Here is a 24958-nt window from a genome sequence, read left to right as displayed (position 1 = left end):
GTAGTTTTCCTGCGTTTTCCGACGCTTGTCCCACTTGCTGTCTGTCTGTCTGTTTGTTTGTTTGTTTGGCCGTGTGTGCCGGTTCTTGGTATGTTTTTGTCGTGTTTGGGCCACATTAAGTCATTGCTGAAAGCCAGCCTACGACCAAGTAAACAGCAACAACTCAATTGGACTCTTAAGGCAGAGCTTTAATATGCAGATTTTTGCTTTCCAAACTTAAACTATGACTCCACCTAACAGGCAAAAACTTTACTAAGTTGAAGAATGTCAGGGAAATCTAGCCCAAGCTTCTGTAAATCGAATTCCATAAATTATTATGGAATGAAACTGGAAATCTGAGCTTAAACATAATCGCTTAAAGCCGAAAGCCTAAAATAGAGTTACCAGAGCCTGCGTGAACTTGAAACTGTTGCAAACGTTGCACAAACAAAAACGCAGAGAGGAACCGGAAATAGCCGCGCAGCAAGGACATTTTGCGTGTGTGTGTGTGTGGGTTAAAAACGGGCTAAAATGGGAGGTCGGGCTTTATCTAGCGGCGCCTAAAACTGACCAAAAACCAGACGACAGCGGCAGAAGAGTTATGACTGCAAAAATGCGGCCAGACCGAAAATGCGCGACAGAGATGGAAAAATAGGTGGGCATGTGTGTGTGCGGCGCTGGTGTTTTGGCCAAAATGGTGACAATGGCCGCCATTATACATAGTCATATAGCCATATAGACCACCCACTTTCCCCGCATAAGGCCCTCAATATGTTTGTTGTACAACCGACTTCGTCTATCGATTTCTTGCGTACCCCCAACACTTTTGCTTTTCGCCTTTTCTATTTATTGGATTTTTCGTATTTTCATAGCCCAAATAAAAAACAGAAACAGAAAAACCTTCTTAATTGCGCTGGCGCAGTCGAAGGCCTAATCAAAATTAATTGTTTATCATGTTGTATTTGAATTTCTTTCCATTTCTTACCCATATATCTCTCTATATAGAATTCATTCCCCTTTTTTCTGGGACCTCAGCTTTAGCTTTGCTTAATTAGCAGCCGAGCCGCTGGTTGTAGGTGTGTCCCGCTGCCACGCCCCCTTCGCCAGATGAACAAAGTCACGCCCAGGCTTTTTTCGGACTGCCTTAAAAAGTTTTATTTGGTGTTAGACAATTAATTTTTGTTGCGTGCCTGGGTGTTATTTTAATTTACAGTTGCAGCATTGCCCAACACCAAAAACTTCGAAACACGCTTCATCCTAGGCGATATTATTAACTTTTATTGCTTATAATAACAATATTATCGAGCAGGCAAACATCAAACGTTGACGAGCATCGAAAACGTGTGCTATTTTTTTTTTCGGCTTCCATTTAATTTATGTCGGAAAACAAATACTTAATACACGCAAAAAAAATAGCACTGAAATATATGCATAAAATTAAAGCACAAAAATTAGATGCTCGGTAGCCGAATTGAAAGCGACCAACGGGGGAAAAAAATAAATGAATACTTTGGCGTTTTAACATTTATCAAAAATCAACAACAAATGACGTCAGTCTGTGGCATTTATTAAATTAAAATGAGCCCCAAACTCGCAGACACAAAAACTGGCAGATGATTAACAAAAAGCCAACAAAGCGCGGCCAATAGCAACAAAAAAAATTGTCCAAAAAGGTAAATTTAAATTTCGTGTGTTCGGAAAATACAAGCAAAATACATAAAAATATCGAATCAAAAATAAATCGAAAGAAAAGAAATTTTGAAAATATTTTTAGCTGCTTTCTGGGAATTTAAAGCGCAGCGAAAGCGAAGACAATTTAATGGCCGAAATTTAAGGAAAATGTTTGAAATTTAAATTGACGGAAAATGGCGGAAAAGGCAGTATGGCATGCAAATTAAATATACTTTTATTTAAATGGAATTAAGTGAATACGTCTCGCGTTAATTGAATATATTATATTTATAAGATAGAAAGGAATATGCAAGTAGAAGAAAATATACTCTCAGTAATCGTTTTATTGGCCTAAATTAACTATCTGATTCCCACTTCTCGGCTATTTAATTAAATTGCAGGGAGACGAGGACTTGGCCAAGTTTGCTAACAAAATTTCTGGCCCAAAGAAACAAAAGTCTTTTGGAGTTTGGCATTTTTGTCGGGGCCAAAAGTTACTCAAAAATACGAAAATAAATTGCGTGCTGATGGCTCATTTAATTTAATGAGCGGCGTGCAACTTGTCTAAATGATTTTTCCTCTACTTTACAACACATTTTTTCTTCACATTTTTGTCTGTACACTTTTTCCGTTTCAGTCCGTCGTTTTTTTTCTTTTCTTTTTATATAGATGGAGATGGATATCCCCCAGAAAAGAGTTCACTACCAGCAAAAACAGTAATTCCACTTTATTCGATGAATATTAGCAAAACACTTTGACTTAATGTTTGGGTAAATTACGGCAAACGAAAACAGGCAGCGATATTTAAAAAACTTTTAAGCGTAAATGCAAAAAGAAATGAAACTAATGAAAACACTTTCAACGGCAGCCAGCGACCTCGTCAAACTTGGCAACTATGTGTGCTGTAGTAAGCCAGAGAGGCCAGGAAAAAATAAGTAAAATAATAATACTACTCTATAGGCTATAACAACAAAGGCAACAACTATATAGCACCAGCAGGCACCGACCCAAGAATCAGGCACGCAATTTGATCATTAAACATGAAGCTCTTTAGCACACAAAAAACAACATCGGTGGAAAGTGGGAGAAGTGGAGGCCCCATATAGAGTCTTATGACCCCCCTTGGGCCCCGCCCCCCGCGCACCCCTTGCAGAAATATGCATATGTAATTTGTTTATAAATATTCCTCTCAGCCTGACGCTTCCTATTCGCTCAATTTTCGCTGGCATGTGAAGCGTCTGCCGAGCGGATTCTCAACCGAAAGCCAAGATATATCTGAAATCTCCAGATAAACGGGGGGCCAAAGAGGGTAAGCGGGGAGCCCATGAGTCATGCGAGGAGGCTGGGAAGACTGGAGAATTCCTCACTTAATTAGAAAAGAATTCGCGACGAAGGTTGGTCGCTGGCAAAGATTAAACTATTGCAATATGATAAGGACTTGGCGGGGAAAAAAATATTACTATACTTGGCTGACGAAGTTATTTTGTAACATAGGGAATTCCAAAATCAATTCAGCAGTTGGTAAGCAGTTGATAATATACTGGAATTTTAACTATTCACGTTACCAGCACATGTCACATCTTACACTATTACTGAATAAATTCAAAAATATTTTTTCCTGGCAAAAAAATGCTTTAGTTCCCACCTAAGTCGAATTCCGAATGTTTCCATCAACTTTTGCACTTTCTGGCCACCAAAGTAAACCACAGAATCGACTGTGGCATTTTCCGCTGCTCCGCTCTCCTTGATCTTTTCTATTTTGATTTTGATTTTATTTCTAAAGCGAACGAGAAATACAAAAAATAGCTGAACAAACACAGTGGGAGAGGCGAGCACACGATAGACGAATTATATTTTATGCCACAAATTACGCTGCGGTTAACCTTTAAATTAAAATAACACCAAAACAATTTTTGTGCTGCATTTCGCAGGCGTTTGAAATGACACACGAACTGAAAAATGGTGGGAAAAGTGGGGGCCGCGGGGGAGAATGGCAGCAGCTGCAATGCACATTTTTATACGAATTGCAATTGCAAATTTTGTTTTTTTTTGCACATTTTACACGGCCGCTCTTTTGCACTGTTTCTCTCGTTTGCTCTCCGTTTCGATGGCATAAAATAATCAAATTAAATATATATAAAAATGCATGTGCAGTTTGGTTTGAGAAGAACCCGCGAAAATTGCTTCCCGCCATTTTTCGCAAATTATAGCAGCGCAAAGTCATGGAAAATGGTAAAAATAAAATTGTAAATAATAAAACCGCGAAGCGGCAGAAACTGAATGGATCGCTTTTGGGCCGCTGGCAATGTGCAAAATGTGCAATAAAATTATATGCATCAAGTGCACACAAACAGACAGAACACACCCGTATGTATCCACATACATACTTGTACATATATCTCTCACCCCGAGTCGAAAAATTCATTTGATGGAATTGAAATGGCGCGATTCGGGTAAAGAGCCGCAGGAGAATTACGAAAAAGGGGATTCAAAGAGGTAAATTCGGCACAGAATCGGGTATTAAACCACAGGCGTAAATTTATTCGCCAGTAACGCAGACACACACAAAATTCCCGCGGGCATTTCTTTTTGCCCATCTCCATTTCCATATCCATTTTTATTTTTTATTTTTCTTTCTGATTTTTTTTAATGCTCCCAAAGAGCACGGCCCACCTTTTGGTAACACACACACACACTCGCTAATTGGTAGCACACACAGTGGCAAACAGCCATGTTTGAGGTCTTTTTGCTCCGTTAAATAAAAATCAAGTTCACTTCGCATGTCCATGATAATCAATTGATAAAGTCTAACTGCAATTTGGTAATAATATTTTTTTGAAGAGCGGGAGGGCGGAGACTGCCGGTCACCTGATTAGCATATAATTTACGATCCAGATGGATTGTAAAAATTATTACTCCGTTTAAAAAGCGCGGCGAGAATTTATGCCTTATAAACGTGATGGAAAATGGTGGAATCATTGTGGCTGTGCAGCGGGGGGCTTTTCGGAGGTGAAGGTCCCAGCCATGTTTAAACAAAAAACGAATCAACCATTGCGGTGTGAAAATGTAAAGTTCACGGGAAAAGCTAACAGTTTTCCTGACCTCTAAAGGCATTTAAACATTATTTAAATACTTTCTAGAGTATTCAGTTGTTTAGTGTAATATAATATCTATCACTTTTTTTTCGGTGATCTTTGATTTCCATCACTTTCCAAATAAAATGGGCTAGCTGCAGACTCAGTTAATTATATAAACTTGTACCAGAAAATGACCCGCATAAATCATATGTGATTTCCTTCCTATTCCAATACACATACACTCACACACTCAGTAACGCTTAGTTAAAATTGATTTTGATAGGGCTCTAATAAACAAGAACTATTCTCCATTGAATTGATTGTAATGGGTTAAATTGGAGGAGCTTGGAGGCCATGTATAAGAAATATTTATAAAGATATACTCCATGAAGTTGGATTAACTAATATCTGAAGGTTTTCGAAACTTTTTGCATATACTGGTTATAAATTGATTTGGTTACACTGGTAACAAACATATCCATGATATGAAAACTGTTACAATATCATCATAAACTAAAACTTGTAAGTGCCGTCGGCACCACTTGACTTGATTTAAAATTGACTGAACACCATTTGTTTTTTTAGCCGTCGGTACTTGTTTAAGGATAACAACACTCTCGGGGGACCATTCTATATGGATTCTATATGTGTAGATAGTGGACTTCGGGGGATCTACTTACCCTGGGCTGAGCCATTAATGCTCTGGGAGCGACGTCTAACCCGATTTGTGCCACTTTTTACAGTAGGAACAACAAATGGGGGCGCAACACACTGACCGACGTCCCGCTCCGCCGCTGCAACTGCTTCGGCTTTAGGGAAGCTCTACTGTAGCTACCCGTGTGGAGTCCGTAGATTTGCTCTTGGCTTTTCCAGTTCTTGAGTTTTGGATTTTATTTTCTTGGATTTTTATATATGTTTTGCACTTTTTTCATGTATTGGGAAGCCTTTGCTTTTTGAACGCTTTGCTTCTTGATTTTGCTTTCTTTTTTATTTAACACAGGCACATTTGTTTAGATTTTATGTATTATTATTACGTTTGTATACTTGTTGTATTGTTGATGTTGTGGTTTTTGTTACGCGCGCGTTTGTTGTTTGTTTTCTAGAGCGGGAGATCTGTTTTTGAATGTTTTTTACTTGTGTGTTTGTTATAATAATTATTTACATAGCATTTGTTTGGTTTATAAAAATCGTATACAATTTGTTGTTGGTTGCCGTTGCAGTTGTTGTTGTTGTTCTTGGTATACTCGTGTATTGTAGTAGTTGCTGCAACATCATTTGTTACTGGGTTGCATTTATTGTTGTCATAAATCCATGGCGTTTTCCCTTTTCCTCTCTCTCTCGTTTTGCGAGTTTCCTTTCCTTTTCCTTGGTTATTTTTATAGTAGTAGTTGTGGTTGCTTTTTATTTTTATTTGTTTGTCGTATACTCTTTTTGCTTTTTTCGTATAATATGCGCACTATTTATCACAGCTGCTTCTACATACTACGTTACTAGAGATGAACAAATTATATTGTTAATATATAATGCAATATATTCTGTTGTGTTTTTGCGACGGCAATTTGCGTGTTTCTTTGTTTTTGCGGGGGGATCGGCGGGATCCCCTCGTTGAAAGAAATTCCCTCCGCGGCCCTCAAATAACAGTATTTATTTTGGCCTTCAATTGTGAAAAGGAGAACTTTTCGATTGTGATTGAAAAACACTAAAAAACGTGATTGTTTTGTTCGCGCGATGGAAAAACGCGCGCGATTTCCAATGTGTTTCTTGTGTTGTTTATTTGTTGATTGATGGCAAAACGCGTGGTTAACGGGCAATAATAATAATCATAATAATAATAAACTTCACCGACGGCAACGCTTTTTCGCTTTTCTTCTCTTTTTTATTCGAACGCAACGCAACACAGACACACGTCGTACGCGCTTCGCAGTCAAAAATACACTGTGCGGATGAAAGATATTTCATCGAAAAACCAACCCGCCAGATACGTTTGAATTTACGCTACAGTCGGACGTGTTTCCACTCCTAACATCGCTGTTAACTAACAGCAAAGAGAGCGGTGAGCGACAAACAACGGCAAAGGCCACGAGTGCAAGCGGTGCGGCATGATTGTCAATCATGCAGCTGCCCTGCTCTGTTCAGATGCAACAATTGTGCCATTAACTCGCTCTTGGCCATAACTCAGCGAGTGCAAGCGAGAGGAATATATTGTTTATGCGCACGCTCCGGCGAATTGCCTGCGCAGGCGCGCTCGCGTCCTGGGCGACGATGACTGATTTGTTGGTACGCCTTTTCTGTCATGCACACACTTGTCATTCGCATGCATATACAGTACCGTACAGCGGTGCTCTATCTCTTTCTCTTTCTCAGTTTTCGCCTCTTTTTGCGCAATGTTCGCCGCGTTTGAAATTTATTTGGCTTTGGCCAAAAGGAGACGGCTTATGGGTTTTTCGCCCCTCTGCCGGCGTCGGCGTCGAAAATCAGCAAAAACCAATCCCATTTGTTATTTTCGCTTGAGTGAGTGGCAGTTGGCAGCTTGGCTCTTTTTCGCCGCACCTTTACAGGTTGAAAGGCAGCGAGAAAGCTTCAGTTGTCCATCAGCTTCAGCTTTCGCTCACTTTTCGCTCTCTTTTGGCGCACTCGGGCCCACACACACACTCGCACACACACACTTTTGCGCGAATAGGCAACGCCTTCGAAGAAAAGCGGCAAAAAAGAGAAGAAACTCTAAGGAGAAGAAGAAGAAACGGCGACGACAAAAACAAACTTTTCGCTGCAGTTCCTTTATTGCGTTCCTTTTGCTTGTAACGGTGATCTGGCCACTTTGGAAGGATATGCGATCCTGACAACAACAAACAGCTGTTCGAGTTTCTTCTCTCTCTCTTTTTCCTACTTCTTGGGGAACAACAACAAATGGCACGGCGATAAATTGTCAAAAACATTCGCTTAAAATTGCATATTCTGCAGGTCATTCTGCGCTCCTGTAAATTGTCAAAAACATTCGCTTAAAATTGCATATTCTGCAGGTCATTCTGCGCTCCTGTTTGGCGAATCTACTTTCATTTGGTTTTTATATACCCTGTACGAAAGGTGTTACATCTCAAAAAACTAGAAAAATTGAGGAAACGTACTTTTGTATTATTTCAACATTATGACATGTATGTTTAGTCAATCTTCAGTCAATTGTGATATCTTAGGCGTGATTGTAAACATCTTTTCAGACAGTAAATTTTAAACTGAAATAAATTAGTCCAATTTGTTTTACCAATAACTACAGGGTAACGGGGTATGCCCATCTTCGTATTCAGTCCGAAATACTGTCTATTGTTGCTGTTATTGTTACTGTCGTGTCGTCGTCCTCGTGGCAGTTTAAAAAGCAGTTAACACATATTCCCAGGCCATTTTTCACCAGCGTATTTTTGGCTTGGCGCTGCAGTTGCCATTACGCCGAAAGAGACGGGGATACTGGCGAGCGAGAGAGACGGGGCGATTTGGCCGGCGTTTTTAGGAAAATGAAAAATAGCCTTGTTTGTTTTCCGACGCTCGCCAAAAGGATTTCCCGTGTCTGTTTTCGCTGGTCAAAAAGATGATGTTGCACTTAATCTGGTTGCCATTTCATCCCGAAATCCCAAACTCCCAAAATCTTGGGAACTATGCATGATATAGGTGCTCTGTTTTTGCGTCTTGTCAACACTTTGACAAATTTATGAGACTTTGATTGATTTGCGGTTGCTTTTTTCCTTTTTTTTTCGGGACTCGCTTTTTTTGGCTTTTTCAGACGGCCAACTTTTGTGAGTCTTCTCGGGCGAAAAGACAAGTAAATTATGTGAAACAAAAATCACATAAAATCGAATCAATTAAGTGCAATAAATTAGTGAAACGCTTAAGTGTGGGAACTTTTCGGACTTATCGGTGACCAAATTAAATCAGAAAAGCAGCAGATCGATCGCGGTAGCAAAGTTCAAGGATCCCAACGAAATGTTAATCAAATGAAGTTGATTTGTTTAAGAAAATTCAAGGTTTTCTGAGAAGCATTAATATAGTACTAGAATTTACTTGTTTCGCAGAATTAGGCGAAGTGTCATTATGTTTTCCGATGAAATTTGATAAGAACAGATAACTTGAATTTCGAAGAATGTAAATAGAGCGTTGATTTTATTTAAATATAAACTCTGAAGATTGAATAACATAAATTTTCGTTAAAATTTGATTTACCAAAATGTATGAGTCATTTTCAAAATAATTCAATAATAATGAGCTTTAAATTAACGTATGTAGGTATCGTTTCTTTTCCATATCATTTGAACATCATGTGAACCTCAAGATTGTTCCTAAAAACGTTGGACAGCTCCAGAAAAGCTCAAGAATTTTTGCAAATGAAGCTGGAATTTAATTTAATATTTAGAACTTTGCCAAATTGAAGGGACCATGAAATTTAAATCATCGAAAAAGGAAAACAATCAAGAGGCGAGAAGAGCGAATGGGTGGGGGGGTCGGACAAAAGAGGGGCAGCGAGCGAATTTAGGGGCTGGGCCTCCACCCAACGAGCGAAAAAAATGAAAGAAGAAAGCCGAAAAGGAACCGACTCGGGAAAACCTCAAGGAAAATTGCATTTGGAAACTTCCAATCCCAGACGAGCGAAAGAGAGGGCAGAGAGGGAAAGCTCACCCATACACGTGCACTCACACCAATTGGGGGGCCAGCCAATATGATTTAAACACTCACGCACACACACAGGCACACTCTTGCGAACACCTACAGTGATGTTAACGCCGGCAGCGCAGTCGGCGTCGCCGTCGACGCCGGCAGAGAAGTGTGTGTTGTGTGCATGACAATTCATCTCTTTCTTATAAACGCAATTTATCAAACGCAAACGACGAGCGACAGCAAAAGATGAAGACGACGACACGATATCAACTTGATGTGGCGCCATCTCGCTTGCTCCCGCTCACTCACTCAAGCAAGAACCGAAACAGAAAGCCAAAAACAAAAAAATGGCACATGAAGAAAAATAGGAGTTGCCGTCGGCGCTCTTCTTCTTCTTCGCCGTCGCTGCGAAATACGAAAAAAAAAACAGCGAACACACAGGAACAGCAACAAAGTGACTGAAACCGCCATAATCTTGACAGACAAGTGCACGCGCTCTTTTCGCCGCGCTTTTAATGGTTTGTTTTTGTCTGAATTCGCCGAACAGCGCAGGAGAGAGCCACGAGCGAGATGGCATGCGTTGCAGTTGCGTTGGAGCGAGAGGCACTAAGTGTTTTATGGCAACGCGTTTTACAGCTGTTTCACAGTTGTGCAGCCATTGCAAGACTAGGCATGTTACACGATTTGAGAGTCATTGGAGTTTCAGGATCTTCAGTATTTAGAGTTTTATGTTCACTGTTTTTATTTAAAGGGATGGAGTCGTTCAAATCGTGATTTACTCTTATAATATGTAAGTTATAATTGTTTTAACGTTGTTGTCCTTGTAGTTTTAGTCTGTATATTTATGTTATTGCATATTTAAAGTTATTTTTGTTTTATTGTTCTATTGTTACATTGTTAGTTTTTTGCACCGATAATTTTTATTTTAATGTATTAACAAACGCGCGAATACTAATTTTGATTCCGTTTGCCACCTACAATTCATTTAACCTAAGTCTAAAAATTATACAATTCATATGGAGGTCCTGTCAAAAGGAGCTGTATTTTGAACGTGGAAGTTACCAGTTTACCTGCATAGTTACCTGTTTTGGCAGTTCCTTGATCTTCCATGAATCTTCCTTCCTACTAATTTTTTTGTGACTTTCAACGCTTGAGAAGGCCCATAAAAGGCTTAGGACACTTGTTCATAAATCTACCTGATCTATTGCGACTCACACCCTCTACACAGAAAGAAACAAGGATATTCCTCAGATTTTTATTGCTGTGAGCTATTTAAATTAAGAAATATGCAGAACAAAGATTAAAATCCGAGGTATTTACAAAGTGTTTGATTGATCTACAAAACCAATATCTTGTTTTGTTCTGTGCATCCAGGGTCCTGCGAGTTTTATTTAAGTTTTCTCCAGTCATTATTCAGCCTACTTTAACTGACCCGAAGAAAAATCGATGGCAAATTTGCTGGTTAAACAAATGTGCCGGGTCATCTAGGACGATGTCCTTTTGGTATTTTCGACTATTTCGCTCTGCTTTTGACAGCCGCCGACAAAAGTGTCAATTCCATTTCGGCCAGCCGACGGGCCTGTCAACAAGCGTGGTCTACACACGCCTACCGCCCATCGCCCACTGCCACCCCGCTAATCTCAAGGACACCGCCGGCATCACAATATATGTCGTTTAAATTTAGGCTGTCTCCTTCGATGCCATATTTTTGTATACAGTGAACGGAGTGAAAGGATAATTATAACAACATTTAGTCGGTTTATTTTGATATTACACGACGTCACACTCTTATATTAGCCAATTTAAAATAAAGAAATAGTTTGCGAATTGAAAAGTATATAAATAATTTAATATTTATCAGGCTTGAAAACTTTTGTCCACAAAGTTAATTTCCAAGGGACTTAAGGATCCTAACTCACTTACCTGCTCAAGGATTTTGATCATACTTTACCTGCAATGAAAAGAAGAAAAAAGGCTAGAAGTTAGAAAAAGATACACAGCTCTGATGTTGAGGAAAAGTCAGGAAGAAAAACATTGGGATTGGGAAATGCAAATGAGCGGAAGGCAACGGGGATTAAGATGCACCAAGTCTTTGGTCCATCCGAATGTGATTGTGACCACATGTGTTGTGCACCCCTCCAGACAAATCCTCCAAAGTACAAACTACGAAATCCAAAACACAAAATTCAAATTCAAAATCGAATATACGAAATCCTCATCCCGCTCCCAAGTGACTCATCCCTCTCTGGACCGGTGATCTTTTCCTGGCACATTTGTCGGAAAATGTTTTTCTTCTGGCTGCCTTTTGATTGATTGCCCTGGAAAACCACTTGAAACTGTCAAGGGCGCAATCGGGGGCGGGGGTGCCGTTTTCCAGGGGAGTGAGCCCATCGAAATGAAGTGAAAATCACTTTTACACAGATGGAGGAAATCGTTTTCCTATGAAAAACTACTTAGTCCAAATGGAGGCGGGCAGTAAGAAGATGCATCATGTTAATAACTAAATTAAGGAATGAGATACCATTTCTAGGATTACACGCGGTCGCTAAATGGACTTCAATTCGTCAAGGGAGAATATTTCAATTGAAAATTCAACATATTTTACAATGCATAAGCAAATAGAACATATGAATAAACCCTGGTTAGAATATAATCTTTTATTGGAAATAAATTCAATCATTTTGCAATAACAACCTGCTAATGACATTTCAGTTCATTTTTATCTTATTTGTCGAGCTTAATATCCTAAAATGATGTCAAAAAAAATTTGGAAAGAAAATTGCAAGAGAAATGCCACCAGAAAGAAACTTATTTTGAAAATGTCAAGAAAATCTAATTGAGAATCCAGGGAATGAGAAACCCGACGAAGAAAAATACTGACTAAAGAAACAACAAGAAACGCACAAAATAAATAAATGTGCATTGTGTGCATTTCCGTTATTTTTTCGAGGTTTTCTTTGTAGTTGATTTTTTTCTTGTTTTTCCTTCCGCCAAAGTAAATAACAAATATTATTATCGCATGACCAGCAGCAGCAGAACAGCAGCGAAGGAAAAGCAACCGAAAACATGGGTCATTTTCCAGGGGTGTGGGGGTTTCGGGTGGCAAGGCAGTGGTCAGTGGGATGGATTTTCCGAGGCGTGTCCATTTGGATGCAATCTGCAAGTGCCAAAAAATTCTCGATTGTAAATTGAAGGAAACAAAAGAGGGAAACGCAATGCCAAAGCAAATGTAACTATTTTATAAAAACCTATACAATATACTCTTTAATGGATGCAACACACTTTATTAAAAGAAAGAAACGCCAGATTTAGTTCCTTGGCACTTCATAGCGGAAAATGATGTCTTATATTGTTTCGATTCCTTGATTGTGTACTGTTGAAATATACAAAAATCAAAGCTAAAGTTCTGATAAAAAACGCTGGAGCAGGAAGCAAAGTTTTCCGGGGGGACTGCCAAACGGAAGCCGCCTTTGCGTCGATGTTGCTGCTGTTGCAAGTTGCTGCTGTTGTGCAAACAACAACAATAACAGCAACTGAGGAAAACAAACAGCAGCAAGCACATCGACTCAATGAAATTATTAATGGTCAGCACACAAAAATGCAGTCCAGCCAAGGAAAACAAGAGTCGCACCGAACTCACAGGAGCAACATGAGCTGCCCAGGAGCAACTGCGATGTGGTCACCCGAAATGGAAGTTGGCCGAGGAGGCTGCCGCTCCTGGCTGGCCGGCAAATAAATAAATAAATAAGGAGCAAACTCTAATTAAACGCTGTTACCACTCCCCCAGTTTTCTGTGTGTATTTCGATAAGGCAACGTAACCAATTACTCTTAGTTTGGGCCCCATTCCTGTTTTTTCTTGGGCTTTTGGGGGACCCCTCTTATCGTTTGGGTCACAGTTTGTGGACTTTCAGCCTCGGAGACCTTTGCAAAGTCCTCGGACTCTGTGGGACTGGCTAAAAACTTTATGCCAAAAATTCAATCTGTTCGGACCGCAACAAAAGCCAAAAAGGAGTTGACTCTCGTAGGGGAAAAGCAAGAGCAGCAAACTGCAACAATTTGCGGAAATTCAAGGTCGGGCTAAGTAAACTGAGGGTTTCGGAAAATCTGTGCACTTTAACAACCGCTCTTAAGTTTGGAAAATGTGACTTATATTAATACAGCTTAAATATTCAAACTTTGTATTTTTGTTCTTAATATTTTACTACAGTGAATTATTTAAAGTAAACAACATGAGATGAGAGCCTCAAATGGAATAATACCACAAATAATAAGAACTAGATTTATAATGTGTTTTTTTTTCTTCAATTGTTGAGTTGAATTACAGCTAAATTATCTGGATCTTAACCGATTTCACGAGTATTTTATTAACTCCAATCTATCCATTAATTTCATATCCGAAATTTAGTCCAATTAGTCAAAATATGCTCGAGCCCGCTGACCTTTTTTATTTATTTAGTTAAACATTTATGGTTCACATTTGGCTACGAACTGGACTGGAGAACTGTTATGCTCTTAAATCTTGCAAAATGCCATAAAATACCCAAGCAAGGAAATGCTGCCAAACCGGCTGACTAAGCTGGCCAAAAATAATATAAAACATTTGTTGTTCTTGCTCGCCGGCCATTTGCATAACAGAAACAATAAAAACAGCAACCTCAAAGATTAAAAACCGAATGAAACGAAATTTATAAATTGATTTCGAGCGCGACTAAAAATAAAGCCAAAAGTTAAAAGCCATGAGCCGAGTGACGGGGAAAAGCTGTGGGGATTGAAATCAGGATTTTTGGAATGAGCAAATACGTAAGTACGACTCTGCTGTTTCAGCAGAATTATTGCATTTTTAATATTGGCATTTACGTCAAATTAAATTTAATTGTCAGTGCAGTTTCGGTTCTGGAGCAAAAAAGGTAAGCGGCAAAAGTTATTCACAACTTGGGGTGACAATGAATTTTTATACAAGTAAGCTGATTTGTATGCTCTTATATATGTATATATTTATATATGTATTATATATGTATAAGTAAATAAATTTAAATTTCAGCGAGACATTTCGGTTTACTCTTTAAGATATATATCTGATATAGACCAAATATATCTTTCATTATATAAATTTATTACACTTTATTATACTTATTCTTATTATACATAAGCCAAACGTTTGATTTAATAATTTATTTTTACAAATAACATAATTTTTATATATTTCTTTAAAGAGTATATCAAGTAAATGATAAATTCAGTTAAGATCGCCATTTCTGCAGATATGAAAAAAACTCGCAAAATGAAAAAGGAGGAGATAAGCAACATCTCCGCCGTTAAGGCGACAGAAAAATAACATTAACTCTCGAGCAAAAAGCCACCTTTTCATTTTGGAATCAGCAGGCCAACGATGACGTTGTTTTTGGCTTGTTAATCGCGTTTCCTAATTATCAAAACTCATAAATTGCGATTAATGCCCGGTTACCTGGCGATCGAAAGGCATCCATGAGTGGCCCCGCTTTCCCCTCCTTTCGGATGCACTCTTCGGTTTTGCCATAAAAAGCGAGGGGAAAAGCCGAAGCCGCCAAAAGAGAAAGAGCGAGAGAGAGAGAGTGCGAGAGGGCGAGCGCATTTCCCCTCCGCTCTTTACAGCTTGGAAAAGCCCCTGTTGTCTCGCTCTCGCCCGTGGGCTTATGCGGCCGAAGGGGTGGTCTCCATTCGAACCCGCCACCATTATGCCATTATGGAAAGTGAAATGGATATATCGCTAATGCGCCTGCACATAACAAGGTCGGCAATAAATCAAAAGACTCGGATTCTGCGGGCGGTGGGCTGGGGGGCGCTGGCGAGGGGAAAACTCTGCCGCAGCCCCAGTTGTTTGACAAAAATCAAATCAAAATGCCATAAAATACCCCAGTGCGCGGCCATCTCTTTCTGATCCGTGGCGAACAACAAATGAATTATTTGCAATTAATTGAGCGCAAATTTGCAAAATACTTTCGTGTGTCTGCGCGCACGTCTGTGTTGGTGATGATGGATATGGCCACTGCGAGTGTGTGCGTTTCGATCTGCCCGATTGCGTATACGCCCTGTGTGCGTTACCAAAAAATTGCACAAAAAATGTTTATTGAGCAATTGGGCGAAAAACAATTTTCTCAAAGGTTAAAGGCTTGATTTATACGACTGATTCGGAAATGCCGCTTACCTTTATGTACCTATTTTTTTTAATAAATGCAAGTTCGTTGTAGGTTTTATTAACTTCAGAAATAGAAAAAAATAAGACATACTTCCTTAATAGCTTCCACTTGATTTTATCAACTTTATGCTTTATTCATAATATAAGCCTTATATTTTATATTAAAAAAAAAATTATTTACATTTGAAATGACACACATTTCAAATTTAATGAAGGTGATTAAAACGGATTACTAATTGGCTCGACCACAACATTTTCACCTTACAGCGATTTCCCTTTGGAAAATCTCCCTTAACAATTTTTACGACTGATGAATTGGACATTTTTGTGACTTCATGAGTGCGAGGATGTCTATAAATTCAATGAACTCGGCCAGAACCATTTATGATGTCAATTCCTGATGTTTACACGAACAAAACCCCGAGTCCCGAGACACAGAGACAACTTTCACATTTTACGAGTTTTATATGGGCTCTCAGTGCGATGATGATGATTACGATGACGCTAAAGACGATGATGGTATTTTCACTTGAGAGTTTTACGAGCAACAAATTGCGCTACAAATTACACGATAAATAGAAAATTATGACTAGAGGCGAGTGTACATAACCCTCGAGCGACCCTTTCGCCGTGGGCTCATCGTAAAAATGTCTCCCTTGTTCCCCGAATGCTCGGTCCTACCATTTCCAGCAATCTTTTCCTGAGGAATAGACCCAGACCCCCTCCAGTCTGCCTTTACAAGCTGTCAAAAAGTTTTGTTTGGTGTAAATTCAATTGTTGCGCCGTTTATTGATATTTCATTTCGGGCCCATTGCTACAGAGTTTTCCCATTTCCCATTCGATGATGCACTCGGAAAGTCGTAAAGTTGCGAATCGACCAAAAAAACAATGGCAAAGTTTTTACGACCGGAACAACAAGATTTTTACCTTTTCAAGAACTAGAACTGCAAGTTGGAGGAGGATTTCGGGTAAGGGTTAATTTATTGAGTGTTGGCCTTGTGGCCTTCAAGGACTTTCGGACCATAACAGGTTGTCTGCTTTGGGTTAAGCATATCCATATCCACGACGGGATCGTAAATTTCCGGTTAATAGGGCATTTCACACCTAGCAAAAAAGCAGCAACCTGAAGCAACGTGCAACATGCTGCATTAACGAACCTGTCAAAAGTGACAAGTATGCCGCTTAAAGTTGAGCAACTTATCGACGGTTTCATTAAGCACGGGTTATCTATGGGCCTTACTATATGTACATACATATACACCCAACTGCATCCTTGGCCACGTGGTCAAAACTGACAGCTCCCCAAAAGTGTTTTCCCTAATTGATGGGCTTCTTTTTTTGGGGGGCAGGAGGTAAAGGTGGAGCATAGACAGGTATTTTGTAATTAAGCCACTTGAGCCCTCTCCAGATTGAGTACAGTGGGCCAAAACGTTCGGCGGGACAGTGGGACAGACGGACGGACGGATAGACATGTCAAGTTAGCAATTGAAATATATTGCAGGTGGAGCAGTTGAGCGGCCAGAGGCAAACAAAACCATCGGACAAACATTCTACCGCAAAGGTAAATGCTTTTTTTGACACTGCCTAATGCGACTTAATGTTGCGGTTACGCATTTTGTTCTGGTACAGTGCGGTATGGTAATATATAACCACGAAAAATGTTAGAAAATAAACAGAGTTTTTCCAATTCAAAACAGTAATACATTCTTAAACATATGAATTTGCTTTAATAAATACCTTTGAAATACATACAGCATCGACTGTACTGCGTATACAAATTTATTAAACACTTACTATTTATTAGTCTTACATTTTTTCGCCGCACTGTATTCCTTTATCTTTTTTGCTCTACCTCCAAAAATAATCATGGGAAATACCTTTGGTGGAGAATGGAATGGAACATGCAGGTCGGTCTATGAAAGCCACTCAATCATTCTGCTTCACTTCATGGAAAAAAATAAAATAAAAAGAAACGTTTTAACTGATCGCTCAATCACTGATATACAAGTGTCTGTATATGGAAATATATATATATATATTTGTATCAATATATATACTCGATCGCTGGGTGGCAGACGTTGCCTGAATTGAATTCATTGTTGAGGAGAGATTTGGTTAAGTGATTGTGATTGTTTGCTTTTTGGCCAGATAAGTAGCTCCGCTCCACCCTCTGAACCCCCTGGAAAATTGGCTCCTGATTCACCTGAGGCCAAAGGTCAATCAACAGGTGACGGGGCTTTTTTCGTGGCTTCTGTGGGAAGATTTCAAAATTCCGAGACACCACGTTCAAGGGTGGGAATTTAAATTTTATATTGATAACCATTTACTCCAACTTTATAGCCGTGCAAAATTTGATGACCGATTTTATTGGCTCACGGATGTTAAAATATTTTCTGCACATTATGAGATTCAGCACGCTGAATGCGATTTCTTTCTAAAAAGATGACCCATTTTGATGTAAGTATTTTAGTAAACCGACATGAAATTAAAAAAAAAAACATGTTTGCCCTTTTCCCTAATCTCCTCAAGGACCAACATAAATTTGCTCGACTTCATTCATTGATTCAATTTTCTTCTGCTCAAAGTTGACTCGTAAATTTCTTTCCAATTAATGGGATCAGGCGGAATTTGCCTAATCTTTGAGAATTAACTGACTCACCCAGTTCCTTTGTGGATTATCTGCGATCGGACTTTATTGCGGTCATAATATAAGCCATCAGGCAATTCGCAATCTAAATGTCCAGCTAAAACTACTGTTAAAACTAACCAGGCTGAAAAGAAATCGCATAAAAACAAAACTTGTCCGGCCATTATAAACCAAAGTCGTTGCTGCATTTTGGGGCACGCAACGCAAACGCGAAGGGGCAGGAAGAAATTTCATTTTTACGATCCGTGTGGGATCGTAAAATGTCTGGGCGACCGCGTGTGGAACGTTTAATTTGATGCTGAAATACTGATACTGATAGGCCCGAACCGCGGGCACTTAAATTGCATATAAAAGTGGCTTTTATGATTGGCCTTCTATTAGCGAAATCAACTATTACGTGTTAAATCGCACGATCCACCCTGCCGGACAACAAGGGCCACAAAATGATCGTAAAATTTAGACAGTTGTTAAATTTCGAGTTGGTTTCCCTTTTCTTCCTGTGGTCCAGAGTGTGTAAATCAAAGGATGTGCAGCCAGGTTGGTAGTGCACTAAGAAAAAATGATTCCTTCGTTTATACTCAGGAATGTATTGCCTAAAATTGAACACCACATTGAACTGAAAATGTGTGTAAGATTTTTTTTTAACATATGCTTATAATTTGCTAAGCACATTGGCTGTTCAAAGTGCACTGAATCTGGTCAGAGTGCAAGACTTTCTACTGCTTCCTTAAGCACATCCTTTTTCTCACAGTGCATCCTATCCTATCCAGGTCATAGTTCGCCGGGCAAGGTGTCGACTTACATGTGCAGCGATGGATGGCCGGCTAGCCCCTACCAAAATAAAACTGATGGAATGGAGTGCGGTGGAGTAGTTCGAACCTTTGGAATGGCAGCAGGCAGGATCCGAGATCCCTAGATGCCAGGATCTCCTGGCACAGAAAGCGAAAGTGAGTTTTCGGGGTAAATGAAATTAACAACGCATCCTTTGCGCATCGCTGATTGTTTTGTTTCAATTTCTGGTTGCGCCCCTCGATCTAGAAAAAGAAGGAAAGGGACAAGACTTCTGAAAGGAGAGGTATAACCTTTAACCTCCGGATCGGTCGGTCGGTTGGTAAGTGTTGCTTGTGTATTATTTCCCCGAAGTCTCAGGCGGCACAATTCGGGGGAAACTATATACGCCATATAGCTGGGCTGGCTCTTCTACCTGAAGCCGAACGCTCGGTGGTGGTTTCTTTTGCCTACTTTGACGACAAGAAGTCAAATTCTCGATTTACGACCATTTTGTTTGAGTAATTTCGTCTTTCGTCCTTCGGCGTTTGCCACATGCTCGGCAGTTGTGTAAATTGTACAGTTTTACTTTCAGCTGTCGCTCCTTTTCGCCTGGGAGTGTATAACAAGATCAGATCCCAGATCGAGTGACTCAATCCCAGGCCATATTAATTGAGTAACCCACTTTTTGATTTTAATGCTCGCCCTTTACGAGTTGTCGATGTAAATACTTAATGCTTCGCAGCGATCGTAACCATATTTCATTGGCTCATTTGCCTGGTTACTCGCATACTAAATTAAAAAAACACAAAAAATGCACAATAAAAAAATCATAGAGGAAATCAAAGCGAAAGATATGTTCACGATTCAATTAAACGATCGTAAAAGTTCCTCTGAATGGCGGAAAATAAAAGTGGAAACAGAGTTGTTTGCCCCTAGAGTTATTCTGTCGTAAAATTTCCCCAAATTGTTGTTAGAACATAAAAACCACCTAAAAATCGGTAATAAAATCAATCGAAACCTAACTGGAATGGGACTAGCTGTCGAACTTCTTCGACTTCTCCCCCGCATTTTTTGGGGAATTCCCTTGGCGCTAATAAAATAAATAAAAAAAACAAGCAACAATAATAATGAGGGGAGAATTGTCAGAGTGATAGCAGCTATATTTTTCAGGAATGTCTGCAAGGTGATATGTGTCAGAGTAAAGTGGAAAATTACTGGGGTATTGTAATTAAGTCAACTCATACTTAATTTGAGAATGTTTCATTTGTTGTTGAATTGAATTGCATTTTTTGTCACCATTATTAAAATATGTAAGCTGGAATGTGGATTTATTCTTCTTTATGTAAAATAAAAAAAATTTGTATATTTTAATTGCTATCGTTGTCATTAAGAAAGTTTGAATAATTTACTAAAATATATATCAATAATAGGTATGCAGATTTGTATCTCTTTAGAAAAGTGATGTTTCCAGATGATTTTTATTAATTCAATCCCTGCTACATAGTCTAATCCCCTTCTCCACCCAACCAGACAACATTCAATTAGAGGAATTGCATTTCGCAGACGGGCAAATCAACATCAAAATCAAATTCATTGCATTGGCCATGGTTCACGACCAGGCCCAGACCCACACACTCGCAAAGTGGCACGCATACTCGTACAGATGCGGACACAGATAGAAACCGTCAACACGGAGTGCCTCTAAATGCGGCGAGAACGCGAAAAACCGTTAAGCATCAATTTTGACGCATCATAAAACTGCAATGAAGTGATAAGTGCCGCTGCTGCAAACGCAAATATGCAACAGGAATGTGCAGTTCATAGATATTTCGGGATGGCGGGGTGCACTATGTGCCACATGCCATGAAAGATGGGGGTCGCGAAACCAGAATCTGCAAATGGATATTGACGAACTTGCCGCTGAAAATGGGACCCGTATCCGGAGCGATAACAATGCAAATGCAATGGCACCCACTTCACATGTACGTTTTTCCATGGGTTTGGGTGAAGTGCACTCAGAGAAGATGGAAAGTATAACGCTAAATATATTCTATCTAGAACTTCCATGGTTTTGTTATAAAACTCCATTAAAAATTAACTACATTATAATGTGAATGACAAAATATGTGTTTTTATATTTTAATAACAAGCTTGTTTTTCTGTGTGCATCTATTAGTGTGGGTATCTGCGAGTTCGTTCGCCTGTATCTGCTGCTCCAAAACAAAACAAGACTTTTATGAACACCGCGGGAAGTTGACAGCTTGCATCATTGTCGTGATATGCGAAAAACTACACCACTCCCATGTATTTTCCACTATTTTTGATAGTTGGCCACTTTTATTGCCTCGCGTGCGCAATTATGTTTATGGCCATTGGTAACGTATAAATGTCAGGATAAAAAACTTTTGGCCCGTATGGAAGTTGCACTATTTCGCAGACAGATTTTCCAGCCAGCGAACTGGTGTAATTTAATCAAAGTTATAAAAAGTTTTAATTTGATTTTATTCTTTGACACTGCTGTGTGAATTTTCCACTTTAATGTCTTAAGAGAATTTTGTTTACACTTGCTGGCATATAATACATTACAACTTGTGTTTTATTGTCTAGTTTATAGTATTTCCTGATTCATTTAGGAGACATCTGCTCCTCAATCAAAAAATGAGCTTAATTAAATATATTGCATTGCATCTACCTTATTAATGTTAATCAGATGAAGACATCTACCAAAGTTCCCTGCCCTTTTTGTCTAGAAATCAATGGCATATCATTTGCCAATCTTATCGCCTGAGATCGCCCAACTAATTGACTTATAGCCACAGATGGCAGAACGTGGTGCTAATCAGGCACCCAGCAATCCGGCAATCCTGCAATCCAACTAACCAGACACACACCATCACACTTTTGAAGGTACATAAATTATCTTTATTGGCAGGTGGAAGGAGCTGCGTCTTTTGCTCTGTGGCAGGCAACACCTAAAATGGGGCTCGTTAATTGTTGCTGCTCGATGTCTGGAGGCCCAAAAGCGTCTGGTTAGCTGGTTGGTTAACTGGTTGTTGCCTCGTAAATCATGGGGAATCCATCAAAATGCGATCATTGTATTGAGATTGCAAGCTAAGCCCCCCGTAATTTCAATATTTTTGCACTCACATCGAGGGGAAATCGTTGGTACCACATGGGTGGGGAAAAGGGGGGCACGAGGCACGGCACTATGAAACCAACTCCGAACCAATTGACAACTTAATCCTGCGACATGTCAGTGGAGGCTCAAATGAGATTTACGTGGCTCGCAGTCAGTTAGCCTGGCCCATTTGTGTTGACTCAATGAAATGTTGTACCGATTTTTCAACATGTTGTCTGCCTTTTGCCGTCTGGGTCGTGTTCACTTTGATTGACAAAGTACAAAGGTGTAATTATTTTTCATAAAAATTGTTGCATGTCGCTCCGAAAAAGTTCTCGTTCCCTCACTCCACTTTTTTCGACTCTTTATTTATTTTTTCCTTAGCAACTCCGTTGATTTTGTTGTAGGTTTTCAATCAATTTGCCTATGTGGCGTGGAAAACCCTCCCCCCAAACCAATTATGTCAACGATCTGAGCGCATAAATTACGAGAGCGAGCGCTCATGCCCGGAGCAAAAGCAAAAAGCGCTGAGCGGTCAAGATCTTTCGGACATCAGCAGTGTCGCCATCTGGAGAGCCAAATGCAAACGATGCACTGAAAGAAATCGGTCTACAACTTGGGAAATCAAAATATCTGTTTAGATTGAGTTACAAAACCAGGAGCCCAAACAAAAGTGTTGTTAATCTTTCATTATAATTGATTTTATTTTAGTCTTTATAGTTTTTCCCAGTGTGCTCCAGCTTTATCTACTGCCCTGGGCCAATTTGAGGCCCCTTCTCCACTTGGAGACCCATTCCACAATCCCCCAGAGCGTCAGCCCATAAATCTTGAGTCGGCGGCGCGTTACTCATGCGCAGTGTCCTCCGCGATGGGGGACTCCTCCAGACTCCAATCTTTTGCTCCGGTCTGGGAAATGTTTTATAATCGCATTGCGACTAATTATCGTATCGGAGGAATTATTATGGTGCGATCATGATGGCGATTTGCAAATTGCGTGCCCGCGATTCATCCACTAAGTGATTAGATTTGTTTCGGGGCGTGGCTTGACTACTATATGGTAATATAGTAATATTGTTTACCTTTAGTTGTAAACTTGATCAAATTATTTATTTGATTAGAACGTTTCGTACAGGTTTTACATGATTTGTAATTTAATTTATAGATTAAACATATATTTATAATATAAAATAATGGAGTAGATATTCTAGATAGTAGATAGACTATTCTGTGATGTTTTCTTGGTATCTTTCATGTATATTTAGTCCGTAATTTGCTACTTTCCCATGGTTTTGAGAAATGTAACCAAATCGCTACTAGATTGAGTCAAAACCAATATGCCCGGCAGTTTATGGAGCTGTAATATGGCCGCATATCGTCAATGATCATGTTTTACTGCACTCTTCTCGCATTTACTATTTGATTAAGCAGCTGGTCCGGCAGCCAAAAGGCCCCATTCCCACTCCCCCCCCACACACACAAACTCCTGTTTTCCCAGCCGAAAACCATCGAGAAAATAAAAAGCAAATAACCGAAGCGAACCGAGTTTGAAGCTGAGCCTGGTGATTTGGCTGGTTGTCTCGAGGCATTTTATTTGGCGCCATAAATCTATCAGCGCCGGCTAACTCGAACTCAAACCCGAACGCGTGCGCATGCGCAAACACTGGACCTGGACCCCTTGGAAATCGGCCTACCTCCGTGGATCTGTGGATACCTCGATCTCTGGATCGCTGGATCTGTGGGAGATGCTGATAGGAAGGAAGATTTACGGCTGGCACATAGCCAATGTTCCGAGGGTCCCGACGACTAGGAGAGATATACTTAAGTTTATGATACGAAAATCAGATTGCTTTATTGTACGCGAAATGCGATCGAATCGATTGCTCCTCCGCACGAAATTCATTTATATTTATGATTTGTGAATTGGTTTTTATGATGATGTTACTCGTATTCTCATCCCACACAATTACATTTTTACTGCCTTTCGTTTTAGGGGGGCGATGGCGAGTGGTTTTCCAAAAGTGTGAATTTGCCACTTCATTTGAGAGCTGGTAAAGACATAAATTATACTGTGAAGCGGGAGCTATTTAGGCGCAGTTTTTATGACCATGTGAATTGGAACAAACGAAAGTGTTCGGGACCCCAAAAGTCAAATGTCGGAATCGAGAAATACAAACAATCGTTGATGAGGAGGGTATGGCCAGAAGTTGAGGAGGCCAGGGGCAGGCACTCCTGGCTATAAGAACTAACAAAATATATTAATGACTTATCAGGGATAATTTGACAACGGGCCATAAATCAAATCGCGTAACTCGCTCGTTGGCCCAAACCGGGGTGAGTGGTCGGATCACTCCTCGTATTCCCCCCTTTTCCTGCTTTTTTTGAACAGTAAAATAAATAGTAATTTAATTGTTCATACTTGTCTTTAAAATTGGGTTTTAATAAGCTTGTACACAGAATTCACAGAAAAAAAGTTAAGTGGAGATTTTTATAAGGCTTTAAATAATTACTAATTAGGTTCTTGCCTTAATTTTGTTCAGTGCATAGAGTGACAGCAGTGGAAACCACCCAGAGCCATTGGAATGTTCCAACACACACACCAAATGGCAAATGCGAAATGCGATGCTGATGCTTAATTTCTGGCCAAGGAGTTGGAGGTGGCCACCAGTGGAGGAGCGGCTTGTGGAACGGTTCGGGGAGCAGCGGCCTGTGGTGGGCCAAATTGGATGCCCAGCTGTGTGGAGCAGACTGTGCCATAACTTAACACCTTCGCTGTTGTCTTCGCCGGAGTGGCATGGTCATTGCATTTGCCAGGCAAATGCGTTCTCGAAAAGCCCCCCACATGACCAGGAATAGGGTGGCTCAGGGCGAGAAAGTTCGG

The 24958-nt window shown here is 39.9% G+C and overlaps 1 protein-coding gene and 2 long non-coding RNA genes across 6 annotated transcripts in view; 2 read left to right on the top strand and 1 right to left on the bottom strand.

The window, feature by feature from the left end:
• The window catches only part of LOC6606944 (homeobox protein homothorax), a 102004-nt gene extending 95333 nt beyond the window's left edge, over positions 1-6671 (bottom strand). The window contains exon 1 of one of the 2 annotated variants that reach the window (XM_002031702.2): positions 5408-6671. In XM_002031702.2, the coding sequence (XP_002031738.1) occupies positions 5408-5422 (15 nt within the window). In that variant the 5' untranslated portion in view covers positions 5423-6671. The remainder of the gene's footprint in view (positions 1-5407) is intronic. The other variant, XM_032722038.1, reaches the window with a different exon arrangement.
• A 3321-nt stretch (positions 6672-9992) lies between these two features.
• On the top strand, positions 9993-14333 carry LOC116801726. 2 transcript variants are annotated; one of them, XR_004362189.1, is made up of 3 exons: positions 9993-10158; positions 13826-14169; positions 14250-14333. It is a non-coding gene; the product is annotated as an uncharacterized LOC116801726 (long non-coding RNA). The 2 variants fall into 2 exon arrangements; XR_004362190.1 differs by having other exon boundaries at positions 14255-14329.
• A 3196-nt stretch (positions 14334-17529) lies between these two features.
• On the top strand, positions 17530-21051 carry LOC116801687. Of its 2 annotated transcripts, XR_004362171.1 has the most exons (4): positions 17530-18001; positions 18962-19138; positions 19230-19302; positions 20493-21051. It is a non-coding gene; the product is annotated as an uncharacterized LOC116801687 (long non-coding RNA). The 2 variants fall into 2 exon arrangements; XR_004362170.1 differs by having other exon boundaries at positions 17531-18001; positions 19230-21051.
• The last annotated feature ends 3907 nt before the right edge of the window (positions 21052-24958 follow it).

This window comes from Drosophila sechellia, chromosome 3R (assembly GCF_004382195.2).
Source record: "Drosophila sechellia strain sech25 chromosome 3R, ASM438219v1, whole genome shotgun sequence".
NCBI lineage: Eukaryota > Metazoa > Arthropoda > Insecta > Diptera > Drosophilidae > Drosophila > Drosophila sechellia.
Note: the sequence above shows the minus strand (reverse complement) of the source record. Positions and strands in the feature narration are given on the sequence as shown.